Source organism: Cyanistes caeruleus, chromosome 17 (assembly GCF_971803275.1).
Source record: "Cyanistes caeruleus chromosome 17, bCyaCae1.hap1.1, whole genome shotgun sequence".
In the NCBI taxonomy this organism is placed as follows: Eukaryota; Metazoa; Chordata; class Aves; order Passeriformes; family Paridae; genus Cyanistes; species Cyanistes caeruleus.
The window spans coordinates 13,234,932-13,250,144 of record NC_141717.1 but is presented as its reverse complement, the minus strand read 5'-3'; the positions used below and the strand labels follow the sequence as shown (position 1 = coordinate 13,250,144).

At 47.9% G+C, this 15,213-nt stretch overlaps 1 protein-coding gene across 1 annotated transcript in view; it reads right to left on the bottom strand.

Moving 5' to 3' along the window:
- The window catches only part of FOXK1 (forkhead box K1), a 53,749-nt gene extending 51,267 nt beyond the window's left edge, over window positions 1-2,482 (bottom strand). The window contains exon 1 of the mRNA XM_086855195.1: window positions 2,075-2,482. Within this exon, the coding sequence (XP_086711321.1) occupies window positions 2,075-2,457 (383 nt within the window). The 5' untranslated portion in view covers window positions 2,458-2,482. The remainder of the gene's footprint in view (window positions 1-2,074) is intronic.
- Between the last annotated feature and the right edge of the window lie 12,731 nt (window positions 2,483-15,213).

Below are 15,213 nucleotides of genomic sequence, written 5' to 3'. Positions count from 1 at the left end.
ATGTTTACTGGGGAGAGATTTGTGTGTGTGTGTGTGTAGAGGGTGACTGGGAGAGAATTGTCTGATTTTTCAAGAGTGGAGATAACGAGATAACAGAAGACAGTTTCAAGCCTCAATCAAGACTGTGTACACCAAGCTTCAACAAGATTTTCTTTTTCCTCGTCTGGGTTACAAACCCTTGACTGGCCAGTAAGGAGTTGTTTACCTGACAGAAGCAAGGGGGCAAATTCCTTTAGATTGATGCAAAACATTTTCCTACTCTGGAAGTCAGAAAGGGAGGAGCACCGAGTTTATTTATGTAGCTCAAACAGCAGCCAAGCTACGAGGATGCCTTATTGTGTAGAGTTCATAAGTGTACATTAAACTCCTCCCTTTAAAGCAATGCAGAAGGAAAGTTGCCATTCCCGCTCCAAGGAGCAAAGGGGAGAGAAATAAGCAACGAAGGTGCTGTTTGACATAGTTTTCTATCACAATGCTTATGATTAACCAAGTGAAGAAACAGAATGACAGGGAGGAGAGAGCTTGCACAGACACCAGAGCCAGAGGGAATGACAACAGAAGTGCCCAGGGCTTTGGGTGGTCTTGTTTTACAAAGCCAGATTAATTAACCAGACACTAAAGGACATCTCTTTTAGAAAATGAACACGTTAGAAACCAAAATGCCTAAGAGAGAGAGCAGCTAGGGAGCTATAACGAAATTACTAAGTACAAAATGAAGCAGCCTGCAGAGGAAATGAGTAATTAAAAAACCCTCCCCTGAGCGACAGGCTGGTGAGAGAGGGATAACTCCAGGACCCTGGTGCTGGAGGTAAACAGTACCAAAGCCAAAACGTGACAGATGAAAACAGATGTTTTATACAAACAACAACCCCCGAACCTCCTGCCTTTACAGCACACTCAGAGATGGCATTAGGCACAGTCAGTCTGGAACAACCTGAGGGGATGTACCCAGGAATTACATCACCCACCAATATCATTCTGCTGCCCTGGGGTGAAGCACTGCAGTCGATGGACAGTACTCAGCAACTATAAACAATGTTTTCAGAGGAAGAAATGGGGTAACATCAACCTCCTTCCTCCTTCTGCAAGATAATTTAACAGAGCACCTGGTAGCACAGTAAACCCTTCTGCACTCCTCTCCCCTTCCTTAAGGGAGCAAAGATGCTTTGGACACCTGCTGTCCTGGTGAGCAGCATCACCTCCAGCCTGGCCTGACTCCTTCTCTGCTGCTCCAGAGACACCAGGAACAACACCCAACTTGCCAACCCTTAAGTAAGCAATTCTGGCAAAGTGGTTTCCAACTTTTTCCGCTAGATCTTTTCCAAGGAAGACAAACCTTGGGCGTAGCAAGTTTCTGCCCACTGAAAATCCTTCCTTCTTCTGTGTCTTTTTGAAACTCTTAAGAGCCACCAGTTGAACGTGAGTCTATCTGCAGGCAAGCACCGAGGATGATGACCATGGGGGACATCCTGTAGCCAGAGGCTCACACTTTTCCCCAGATATGGTTCCCTCAGAGGGAGTAACCCCAGTCCCAATGAACACCATCCCTTTTCTCAGCCATGGACCGCAGCAAGGCCGGGAAGGTGAGGACATCCCATGTTGATGCTGAGGACTTTCTCAGGCAGATGTCCCTCACCACCACCTCAGGCCCTCCACCAGGTGAGTGGTCCTCACCCACTGTGACCAACTTCACTGTTCCCTAAGGCTCTCTGTGAGCAGGGGGATCCCTCATCGCTATCTCAAGCCCTCCACCTTCTTCAGAGGCAGACCCTCACCATCCTCTCAGACCCCTGGTGGCCAGGGAGACCCTTGACCCCTATTTCTTTCATCAGCTGTGGCCCCCCACCATCACCACAGGCCCTTCTGGCAGACACACATCCCCTGCATGGGACATGGGCAGCTCATCGTCTGCTCCGTGGGGCTGGGGACTTCTCACCGTCCCCTCCTCGAAGAAGCCCCCGCTCCGCCCAGCCCCACGTCCCCTCCCGGGACAGAGGGTCCCTCTCCACCCCTGGGGCCGCTCCTGCCCTGCGGAGCGAGCCCGGCCCCGCCGCCCCCGGCCCCCGGCACTCACTGCGGCGGGAGCTGCAGGGCCGGGCCGCCGCGGCGCTGGAAGGCGCCGTCCACGAAGACGCCGTTCTTGCCGAGGCAGCGCAGGTAGAAGTGCGGCTCCTGGAAGCTGAGCTGCAGGTGCCGCCGCGAGATGAAGCTGGAGTGCCCCATGTTGACGTCCACGGAGCCCTGCGAGGAGTTGCGGCCTATGGTGACGGCCGGCTGCCGCATGAGGAACTCGAACTCGCGGCCCTGCAGCCGCGCCAGCACCGGCCCGGTGCAGGCGGCGGGCGGCGCGGCCGGGGGCGGCGGCCCGGGAGGGGGCGCGGCGGCGGGGCTGCAGGGCGCCGAGCGCAGCGCCAGCAGAGCCCGCGCCCCGCTACTGTCCTCCCCGACTTCGGCCATGTTCCCCGGCAGCGAGCGAGCCAGCGTGCCGGCCTCCGGGGCGGGGCCGGCGGGGCGGGGATGGCGGGGACGCGGGGCGGGGCGGGAGCCGCGCCGGCCGCCGCCTCCCCCGGCAGCTCCGCCGGGCGCGGCCGCCCCGCCGCGGTGCGGGCCGCTGGGCGGGGGCGGCAACGGCGGCCGCGCGGCGCCGCCTGCGGGCCAGGGCGGGCAGCGCAGCGCGGGCAGGTGTGAGGGAGCGGCCCCGGCCCGGCGGCTCCCGGCGGTTAAACCGCTCTGTGCCCCCCACAAACACCCCCCGAGCCGCGGGCTGCCCCCGCCGCACATCGGCCGGCTCTGGGCTTTCTGCGGGTATGGGGCAGGTCCGTGCCACGGCACGCTTCTGGTCACTGACATGGGCTCGATTCAGCGGCCTTTTGCTGCCTCTCCATGGAGTCATAGAATGGTTAGGGTTGGAAGGGACTTTAAAGATCGCTCAGTTCCTGCCCCTGCCATGGCAGGGACACCTTCCACTGTCCCAGATTTCTCCAAGCCCCGTCCAGCCTGGCCTTGGACACTTCCAGGGATCCAGGGGCAGCCTGTGCCAGGGCCTCCCCACCCTCACAGGGAAGAGTTTCTTCCGAATATTTCACATAAATTTCCACTCTTTCAATTTGTACCCATTACTCCTTGTCCTATCACTGCAGTTCCTAACGAAGAGCCTCTCCAAATCACCTCACCAACAGCTCCCTGTGCTGGAGAGATGCCCCAGGCCCAAACCAACCCGCTCCAAGCATTTTGTGGGGCAGGGACACATACATCCCCTGGCTGGGGTCTGGACTCTGACATGAACTGGGTTCAGTGGCCTTTTGCTGCCTCTCTATGGAATCATAGAATTTTGGCTTGGAAGAGACATTAAAACATCTGGTTCCATACCCCTGTCCATGGGTAAGGACACTTTACACCAGACCAGGTTGCTTGTAGCCCCATCCAATCTGGCCTTAAACACTTCCTTAATAACCCTGGACTGTTTGCCAAGGCTTGCTGAAGGAGAGATTTATCCCACATACACAAAGGTGTGAGGTTTAAAACACCTTAATGCACTTTCATAGAGGTTATATATATATATATATATATATAAATATATACACTCATATATGAATGCATATAGTGTTTTTATATAGCTTTATACTCATACAGATTTTCATTATAAGGGACTGTGTAGGTTGTTTAGCTTGCATTACAGCATTTCTTCAAATTACTTTTTTATATTTCTGTATGATTATGTATTGTATTTCTATCTATATTTATATTAATGATAAAGGTCATGTTCTGTGCCACAACAGCATATATTTGGCTCATACATAGTCTGTACTCTATGTACATTTCCATATATACATATATCCAGATTAAACAGATAAAATGTTTCTGTATAGGTGAACTGGTGATACTTTGCAGAATCCTGAATAGTTAAGTAGTCAGAAAATACAATGAATTTGAGAAACTTGGGAGAGGGAGCAGCTATAGTTTTGTATTGCTTCAGCTTGTGTGGGGAATGTGTCAGCTCGTAGCAAAGCTGTTCAACAGCTTCAAGGAGATGGGGGAAAAAAAAATCCCATAACTGGTCAAAAGTGCAGAGCAAATTTCAGCAATGAAAACTGTAATTAAACGAGCTGGAATCAGTCCAGGACCGCAAGGTTAACATCCCTCTTCCTGGAACATCTTCCCTGGGATGTCTAATGACTGCTGAGCAGTCGAGACCTGCGTTAGACATCTCACCCGAGACACCATCTTCGGTGAGTGCTCTTTGCCTCTGCAGTTCAATGCCAACCGAGAGGAAGAGAGAAAAGCACCATCTAAAAAACACCAATCCCACTTCCCCCACACCAGTGTCAGCTCTGCAGCGAGACTCAGCCGAGCTGGGCACAGCAAAAGGTTGCAGGAGAGGGGGGAAAGGCATCCACGGAGGGGACACGGGGAGGAGGGAGGTGGTCTGAGCTGGGATCTGAGCTGTCTGCCTGAGCTCCTCTCCTGCCCCAAACTGCTCAGCATCAGCAAATGCTTGTGGCCAGAAGACAAAATGTGGCCATCAGGTAGAGCCAGGGTCACACACTGCCTGACAAGAGTTGGCTCAGGCTTTTACTCCATCCACCCCTGGATGAGTGTGCTGTTACCTGAACTTAAATATGGACCCAGGCTGAATGGCAGCAAGCAGGGTGAGACCTTATATCAGAGCAGCCTGACCTGCCAAAAAGAAAAAAAAAAATTAGAAAGAGAAAGCAGTTCCAGAGATTTTAATTCATGTCTACAGCTTTTCTAAAATCCCAGATTTGACCAGAAGGACCCTGAATGGACCAGGAATAGGGTGAGACTGTTACCAGATGTTGTCAGTAACTGTTTCTAGGGCTGCCTGGGAAAACACATTGAGGGCAGGCTGGGTCAGGGCAGGAGCCAACCCCTGCCATGGGTAAGAGCAGGGCCCTGGTTCCAAACACAGGAGGTGCAGGGAAGCCCTGTGTGGCCCTCTGATGTGGGGCCAAGAGATGTGTTACTGCAGGACTGTGCACTGGAGTGGAGTTACTGTTCCCACATCCAATGGGTTACAGATTTCTGCAGCTCCAGTTAGGGAATAACCCGAGGGCTGACACGTGAGGCTGGCTGTGAAGGTCCTTGCCCTGCTCAAAGGCTCCCCAGCTGCTCAGGGCAGAGCTGGAACAACATTGCTGCTCCAGGGCTGTGGAACTGGTGATGTCAGTGGGCATGTCCACATGTGTCATGGTCATCTGCAGCCACTGGGACACTCCAGCCACACCAATTGATGAGATTTTTTTCTAACAAGTACTTTCCTTTCTACTTGGAAATTTCTTCTGAGTGGCATTTGCTGCTTAAGCCAGCACCACTGCCGAGATAAATCCCAGCTTCATGCACAATGTGATCAAGTGGTGAACAGAAACAGGATTCCTCTGAGCTGCCTGGTGGGCTGTGCTTAGCACCATGTCTCAGCAGCCCGTCTGCCTGCGGCATCCTTTCCCTAAGCTTCTAACAGAGGGCTCTGCTTGCAGCCTCCAACGCTCTGCTCAGCTCTAATCTGCCCTGCAACAGCATCAAACCAAGGGCCCTTCAGCCACAGCAACGTCTTGTGCTCCTCCAGTCAGCTAATCCTGCTTAAAGTCAAGCTGGCTGCCCCGCTGTAAATGCCTGATGTAAACGCACTCAAGATTGTTTGGATGAAGTTTATCTCGTCCTGCATGGCTGGACTTTATAGTTGTTCATTTTCCTCGGCGGCGTTTTAGATGGATGTGTCAGCAGATGTGGCCAAACTTCTTAATTCCATGAATTGCCTACCAAAATATTCGGGTGGCCAGGAGATGCCAGCCAGGTTTCAAGAGCTGTAGGGAGATCAGCACAGTCCTTGTGCCACCTGAGATGTGGGTGTGGGAATGGCACCTTGGCTATCCCTGGCCATCCAAACTGTCCTGCTCCAGCCAGAAATGTGCTCAGGTCCTACCATGGTGTGACACCAACACAAGCACATGCAGAAATAATCCCTCCTGGCACTTTGTAGAAGCACCTTGAGCCATTTTGAGATGCTGCCCTGCCTCACCTCTCTGTGCAACAGGACAACCTGAACTGGGAGGATAAATCAAACATTCAAACAAAGCAGCTGTGAGAGCAGAAAATAGCTGGGATGGAGTAAGGGTTACTCAGAGAGTGGTGTGAAACCCAACTGTCCTTTGTCAAATATTTGTTTGGCTGTGTGTCATCGCTGACTGTCTCAATACAGCAAGAATCTGTTTCATGCTATCAGTTGTGGGCAAATGGATGTAATGGGTTGTTATGGTCACCCAGATACCACTGCATTGGGCAAACACAAATCTTGCAAAAACAGTGATAAAAGGGCATGTTTCTGCTTTTATCTGCTGGATGGCGTCTGCTTAAAAACTCTGAGTTGCTAGAAGTGAAATGCTGCATTTCTATAGCATTTCATATGGCTGTTGCTCACTGTTCTGATGCGTGAGACTCAATACATATTTATCAAGCTCCAATTCAGCAAGGAATCTGCCCGGCTTCAGCACTGCAGGAAATCTGTTCTACCCCCAGACCAAAGCATCATTGAAAAGCAGCTTTGACAGAAAGGAATGATGAGAGCTGCACACTGGGCGTGAGCCACTTGATGTATTTACCCAGCAGCCAGACAACACATTGATGCTCACAATGAAAGGCAGCCTAATGTGCACAGCCCTGACCTGGGAAGGAGGAGGAGAAGAGTGAAGGAAAGCAATTACTCCAAGGAAAAGAGTCTGCTGTCTCTGTGCCAGCCCAGTCCAGCATTTCTCCTGAGCACAGTGCCAATGTAATGGGGTTAATGGCGATAAGGCTTCCTCTGATGTAAGTGTGCATCATTAGCAAGCGAGCAGAGACTTCAGCACCTGCATCACACAAACACTTTGATAAAATACAAAAGAAGAGGGCACTGTTCCCTCAAATTCCAGCCCATCTCTCTGCAGCAATTTTTCCCTTCCCCTCAGCCATCAAGTAGGTTTTAAATGCTGTTGTGGTTTTTGTCCAAACAGATTTAGAACAGTGTAAGTGATGAGCAATATGCCCCGATCTGTGGAGCTACTTTCCCCAGCACACCTGTGCTTGGGAGCAGCCTCACTTTTCTCTCCAACTGGGTGGGTTTTAATTGTGCTTTGTGTCTCAGTGAAATCACTGTGATGTGACACAGGAACAAAAAAGGGGTTGTGCTTATACACATCTGGTAGGATTTTCTTCTTAACCAACTTCTGCAGGAAGTTAAATAAAATTAATTGTTTTGAAATATATTCAGGCACACTACGGTATCTGATACACACTTGCACGGTGTATAACTCAGGCTCTCTTGGGCTTTCTACCTGTTTTCTCAATTCTTTTGCAGCAGCTGTGCTTTTAACTCAATCCTTATGTCTCTCAGTGATGACCCTTGTGCCTGATCTGAGACAACCACATAAATGTCCCTGCCTGCCCAAACAGCATCCGTGGCATGGCTCTCTGGGAGGAACATGTAAGGCTTGCAGTGGAATTGAGGATGTGAGCTGGCATTGAGGGTTTGGGGAGGACAGCCACACCCTAATCCCATCTGTGACACCCATAAATACCTTCTCTCGGTCAGAACAACTTTACAGATCTTTCACTGTGGCTCTGAGCCAGGTTTTAATCCAAATGGGCTGATAAGAAAGGGTTGGCCTGTGGAGGAGGTGATCAACTGATAGAAGAATTCTTTCTTCTTCAGAAGCTTGAAGAAAACCACATCAATGAGTCAGAAATAAGGAGGGAGCACTCACACTCCTGAAAGCACACAAAGGATACAAACCCTCCATTTTCTCCCCTAACCCCAATAGGTTGCTAAGCTGAAGGCAGCAGGATCAGAGAGAAAAAGGCAGGCAAACATTGTGACCTATAGCGAGGGGACACTGCTTAAACCCTGCTCGTCAGGGCTGCCTCCTGTGAGGTGCTGCGTGCCCTGTGCTGGGTGCTGAGCAGCAGCCCTGGTGCCTGCAGAGATAGAGCTAAATGAGATGCTGTGTCTGTTAGCTCCCTCCCAAGAGCAGCACAGCCTGCAGAGACTGTGCCTTCTACAGTAATGAAATTTTTTCATTTTTAAATCAGCTGTGATCCTGTTTACTGTAAACTCCAGCATGCTCGAAATGTTTCTATCACAGTTTATTTAGGCTTCAGAGAGATTTTTTTTGAATCACACTTATCAAGAATATATTTTCACAGCACGCTCTCTGAAACACAGTAAGGACCTAGAAACATCTGATGCCCAGACTCTGCCATTCCCTAAGATATTATATGATCTGCTCATTCCCTGTGAAGAAATGCTGTCATTTTCATAGAATCCAAGCCAGTGCCTGTCTGATGCATGACACCTCACTTTGGAAGGCCTTGAACAAGACAATTTCTTGTCAAGATACTTTTACAAAAGCAATACCATTTCATGGGTTGTAGTTAAAATAATTCATACATTTTACACTGCTCTGTGTGCTTTGGGCTTTAAACCTGCTTAGCTAACTTAACTTTCATTTTGGCTTGAAACTTGGACCTGGGTGAAATGCATAACACAAGCCAGGTCTGAATTATTTGCTTTAGTTCTTTCTGAACGATCTCATTTTGTCACTATCCAAAGATGTGAACAGAGGCAAAAAAAGCCACCACATACTTTTCAACAGCTGAAAACAACTGAACCAGTAAGTATAAAATCTGATACAAAACACAAAGCATTTCAGCCCAAAAGGAATATGGCTTTGGACTTTTATGAGCCACTGCAGCATATAGTGCCTGTCACTGCTGAAAACAAGCTCCATGCATTGTCTAGAGGGTTGGAAGCAGCTGATCTTAAATATCTTGCTTTACAACCTGCCTGAGAAGCAAGAGGAGACAGAAAAGCTACAAAATTTGCCCTGTATTTTTATAAAACATTTAAACAAAAGGCACAGGATGTGCATGTTTACTGTCCCAAATCCTATATCACGTTCCACACCTATGAGGATGTATCCATCGTGAGGTGCAGCCAGTGCAACGTGCTGCCAAAACCACAGCGGGCACGCCTGATCCCAGCATCTTTCCCCTGTTATCACAGGCATAAACCACACAGGGAAGGTCAGGGCAGTCTGGAGTCAGTTCCAAAGCCAGAATATTGTGTGTGTAAATGGCCTCTTTACTACTTCACCTCTATGCCATGACCCAGCAGCCCGGACTCTGCATCATCCCAGCCTTTGGAAATGGCTGTGTGCAGGTGCTTCTTCAATGAATTCCCCCACCAAAATAAACAGCCTCTCTTTCTCTTTTAATCAGCTGTCACCTATTAACCTGCTTGATACCAAAAATTTCCCTTCCAAAGGGACCAAAAGAAACCCCACCAAGCCACGCCATGAAAATAAGGAAAATGTCTGGATCCAGCCTTTCTCACTCTGCTCAAGGCTCCCTGCCTGGAGCATCCCAGGGATGCATGTACACCATGAACATTCTTTTGGATGGATTGGAAGGAAGGAATAATGATGTGGTGTTCATGTGGCACTGTTTTCCTCAAGTAAGAGATAGAGGGGAGGAGTCCAGTGCCCAGACATGGACACAACCAAGGTGTCCAGGGATCCATGTGGGAACAGCCTGGACTTCAGCCTCTGTGTAGCATCCTAAGAGAGGAAAGTTGAGTTGCTGTGATCTATTCTTAGCTTTGGCTGTGCACATGGGTTATCCTTGAAGCAGGGACTAGCAAAGGCACTTGTAAACCATAATTGCTTTCAGTGGGACCTGAGCATCTTTTGGGATCACTGGAGCCTCTCAGCAGGGAGCAGATGCTGCAGGAGGGGCTCTCCTAAAATATCCTGCAGTTCTGCAGACACCTCTAAAGCACTGAGCAAACCCAACTTCTGCTTATAGTTCCAGCACTAATGATGGTTCCCAGTAAAATACTGGATGAAGCGTGGAACTCTGCTTTTCCCACTCTGTGCTCCCCTTTTCTGGTTGGTTGCATTCATTAGGTGTGTTAATTAAGGACATTTGGTGTAAATGCTGGGAAACCCTGGTTTTACAACCATCAGGCACTCACTTTCAGGACCCACTTTCACCTTTAGAAAAACATCTGCTATAAACAGTTTTACTCACGTTACTAATAATACCATACTCTATTAAAAATGAAAGGATTTTAAAAATCTTACTTGTCCTCCAGTTTGGCCAGTGAAAAGAATCAATGAGATGTGTGTCACTTCAGTTTGGAGCACTTTTCACTCACCAGTTCCCTCATGCTGATGAACTTGCTTTACAGGAAGGAGAGGTCATGTTTACCTGCTTAAAAACTCCACCTGTGCACCCTGGAAACTGAAAAAAATTAAAACCTCTCAAAAAAAAAAAAAAAAAAGAAAAAAAAGAAGAGAGAGAGAGGCAAATAGGAAAGCATGAAAACATTATTGATTTTCTTCTTATAGATACATGTTTTACAGAAATGAAACTGCTGCTGAATTTGACTGATGACATTCTTCATCAACAAGATAATAATCATGTGAGAACTTAATGGTTGAATCTAATTCAGTTTATGTTAACAGGAAATCACTATTATGGAGTAACCTTTGATGAGATTAAAGATGTTATTTTCCTTTTTCAAGGTAGGATTTAAAACCCCTAACCATTAAAAGTAATTTACAGAAAGTTTAGGTTATGGGCAAAGTTTGCATTAGCCAAGCTAAAAGATAAAAATAGGAACTTTGTAGCCTTCAGAAATGTTGACTTCAACATCGACTGTAACCCCAAGGGCTCGTTATGCTGGGTTATGTGTTCACTTTGGGCTAGAAAGGGAGAAACCAAGAGAATGTGATTTGAAGCAGGTTTATGGATTTTTGTACCTTTACTTTCTGTAAAGCTCAGGGTGGAAACTGGGTGGATGCCAGTGGGTTCTCCAAGGCATCCTGGAGCCCCTGGTCCCTTCAGCCCCTTTAATTCCCAGCATCACTCACCCTGGGACACAATCCCTGGTTACAGAGGCACCCAAGATTAGGACGGTACCACCGCTGCTTGTACCGAATCCTTTCTGCCCCACTCACCCAGAAGTTGTTTTCCCTCATCATTTCTCCCCATTAGAGGTTTGCTCAGAAGCCTGCAGCAGGCACACTGGCTGCCAGCCTCCATTCCCTTTGGGATGTGCCTGGTTGGAGCCTGGGCACAGCCACAGATGCCCATTTGTGCTGCCCATGGCATGGGGAGCACCCCTGGCAGCACTGGCTCCCAGGCTCCCATGCCAGACCTTCCTGCTAAATGCCCAGCATGATAATTTGGGATTTTATTCTTCCTCCACCTTGCATCCTGGCTGTAATAAATTGGAGTGATACTGTCTCAGGCTTTCTCTGTGCTTCTCCTGGAGCTTCTAAAATTCAGCATTAGCAAAATGTGCCACTGGAATAAGGTCTCATAAAATATTGTTAGGATTGCTAGGCAACCCGGAGGCACGCTGGTAGCTGAAAGGAGCCTTAAGTGGGCGTAGCGAGCCTGTGCTGGAGTCTCAGATGAAAAAGAGAGGGTATTCTTTGTGTCTCCATGCTGGCAACACTTTGCCTTTGATTTTCTTTTGGAAAGAGGTTGAGATACGCTGCTTCCAAATGCACAGAGGTACATATCTGTGTAATTGTTGCTGTGCCGGCCTCTAACCTCAGATTAATCAGCTGGATGAGAAATGCACCTATCCAGGGCTTTTCAATAGCAATAAAAGTAAAATGAAGTTTTTATGGCCATGAAAATACCCATATTCCAGCTGCTTGCATCTTCCAAGGGCTCATTTTGTGAGAAAGAGAGGCCATGCTCAATAAGAACTTGTTTTATGAGGCCACTGAGGCGTTACCTCAACCCCTGCACACGCTGCAGTGGTGCTTAATGCAAACCGACTCTGGAAGGAAGGGAAACAAATAAGCACACAATTTATTGGCAGGGTCTAGCACGAGTAATCGGCTATTTGCAGATACACACGCAGGAATTAAAGGAAAATTGAACTGGGCTGGCAAGAACTTTGGGAGGAATTACTGTAGATGTAAATAGCTGGGGGTTACTGCTTATTTTGTTAGCTAAGAGGCTAAAGGGAGTTTCTGGTTTAGCCCTTCCTGCCTTTACCTCGAGAGCAGGAGGTCCTGCTCCCAGAATCTGTATCTCATCTCTCCAGGAACACCTTGGCTTGCCCAAAGACCTTCAGCCAAGCAGGCTCCAGTCCATCCTTGGGCAAGTCTGCTTTGCTTCCACCCCAAGCCAAACCTCCAGCTTGCTGCACTTTCCTTAGAGAAAACCCTGGAAAAACACACACACACACAGACTTTGCCAGCAAACACAGCACCCAGGTGCTGAAGCTGTCCTTGTGTCTGGCTTTTTGCTCCTTCCACCCAGCATTGCCAAAGGCAGATCCTGGTGGAAGGTCTTGCAGAAGGTGGATGTGGCTCTGCTGAGAACAGCTGTCTGTGCCAGAGGCCAGCCTTCCAGCCACGCTGAGAGTGCAATTTGTTTCCCAGGGCTTGGTTTAGCACATCATTTTCTGTTAAAACAGCCAGTGGCCAAACTGACTAACACATTGCCTTGGGTTGCAGTGCAAGATGGAACCAAAAGTATGTATTCCATTACCATCTGTTAAAAACAGGCAGTGTTCTTCATCTCTTCCAGGAGCCATCCTCCCTCCAGGGGGATATCTGCTGTTAATGAGCCACTGAGTCTCACTGCAGGACTGATAAAATGACAACATCTCAGCGGGAGGAGCCAAGCATTCCTACCTGGATATAATCTGAGACTGGGAACACCGCAGGCAGCCTTTCTCCACTGGATTCCCAGAGCAAGACCAGAACCATCTACACCACCACTGGACCTTCAGAGGAAAGCTACACCCTTCTACAGTGTCACTGCTTCAACAGAACCCCATCTGTCACCCCAGGAGGACAGCAGCCACCATTTAATCAAACTGCTACCAGCACCCTGACCAGCAGGCTGTCAGGTTCTATTCTGACTCTGTCAGTGGGTTGTTTTTGTACAGCAGCATTTTTATTTTAATTTTCCTAGTAAAGATCTGTTATTCCTATTCCCTTATCTTTGCCTGAGTACCCCTTGATTTCAAGATTATAAAAATTTGGGGGTCGGGATTTACATTTTTCCATTTCAAGGGAGGTTCCTGCCTTCCTTAGCAAACACCTGTCTTTTCAAACCAAGACACACATCCATCTGCTCAGTCTGTCCAGCTCCTCCACAGAAGGACTGCTCCCAACCAGATCCTTTCCAGAGGTTACAAACGGCTCCCCCTCCATCTCCAGCGCTCTTGGGTGACTGAAATCCCTCATTCAGACACTCACAAACCTCACAGACACTCACAAACAAAGGAAAGCACTCCTTTCCTCCTGTGCTGACACAGGGCTTTGTCTGCTCCCTTACTGGTGCAACACATTTCATCAGCACAAATGGAGGCACTGAAAATTAGTGGTGACAACAGGAGATGATGATTTTTACTCATCCTTTGTAAATGAAACCATTCCTCAAGCATCCAACACACCTAGATATTTTGATACAACACAGAAGGTAGATATGCATTTCCCAAGACTATCAATAAATCTTCCCATGAGGCTGTTTTTGGGATGAGGCATCATGGACATATTTTAAAGATGTATGGATGTGTGACTTGGGGATGTGTTTCAGTGGTGAGCCTGGCAGTGCTGGATTAATGACTGAACTTAATGATCCTAAAGGTCTTTTTCAACCTAAATAATTCTACAATTCTATGACCCTTTCTGTTGGAAGCTGCTCTTGAGCTTGATCTTGGAAAACAGAGAACTGATGGGAACAAACCTCAGATTCCCACAGTATTACAAGGTTTCTTAGATAACTACAGGTGGTATAGATATAAATACCCCTTTTATTTCTCACGTCCCTTTCTAGCCAGATTTAGGTCAGGAAAGAAGTCTGTGAGGTGTTTATTCATTCCTGGCAGCGAACTGGGTGATTTTTCTGCTCTGTTAACATTGCAGGTCTCATGATACATATTTCAGTACCAAATGGCCCAGGCCAGAGCTCTTGGCACTGCCACACTCTGCCCCTCCAGCCACAGGATGCTGGTGAAGTCACGAGGAGCACAGTGGGATTTCTCCTGTGATCTCTTTTTCTTCCCCCAGTTTCACAGGTCAGTTTTGGAGGCACGTGAAATTAGGCCAATTTCTTAGTTTCTTTCTCTTAGTTTTCTCAGCAAAGCTCCCTCTTCACAACGAGCCAGAGATGGGCTGCTCCTCAACATTATTCTAGCAGTTATTTTAATAAAAAAGGTGGCAGCTGGAAATGTAAGAAGGATGGGAGCCAGGCACCTTAAGAAATTATAATTGCAGACTTGGAGCAGTGCTAAGAGTTAACAGAGAGATGTTTAATCCAATTCTCAGCTTCTATTTTAGGATCCTTTTAACTTTCAAAATCAAAAAAAAAAAAGGAAGAGGGGAGGGGAAGAAAAAAAATAATCTCCATCACAGTGCAATTTCTCAAGCTTGTTCACAGCCCAAAGGTGAATTTTTTGTTCAAGGAGTCTGAAGAAAATCCATTCAGCTGTTTCAGAGGTTTCAGAGCATGAAAGCAACATCTGGTTAAAAATCAAAAATAAAGAGAAATTCCCTTTGCTTATCAGAGTAAAAATGTGTTTTTGTTTCACACCTCTGATTTGGTGTAGCTTGAGCTGTCCCCAGGAGAAAGGTGGCCATTTTTGCATTGATTTGAAGGGGATGAAATTGTGTTACAAGCCCCACAAAAAATCATAATCCAGCCAGACAGGAGGGCAGGTGATGCTCACACCTCCACTCCCATCCAGTCCAAAACAACATGGACCATGGCCCCTAAATTGCTGATTTAATTCACGAAGGTCTCCCACAGCCTGCTGCCTCCTTTGGATTATTTTTTTTTGGGTCGTGATGTGATTTTTGGAGCGTGGTTTGCTGTGCTCTGCGCTGCGCTATAGATGGCACTACAGGATGGAAATTGCAGCCTCTTTGCTCTGGAATAACAACCCTGGGCTGTGCTGGCTCCTGCAGCTTGTCCCGGCGGAGGAAACCAGCTCACACCGCTAATTTCTGCAGCTCTGCCTGCTAATTTCACCCCGTTTTTCACCTGGTTATTAATACCAACACAAACATGACCCCCAGAATAGAGAGCAAGCGTGACAAGGAAGCTCTCTGTAAATTAAAAAACCACACAAATGCTCAAAATCCGCTGGCAAATTTAGCTATCCTGTTGCAACACAGAAATATTTTG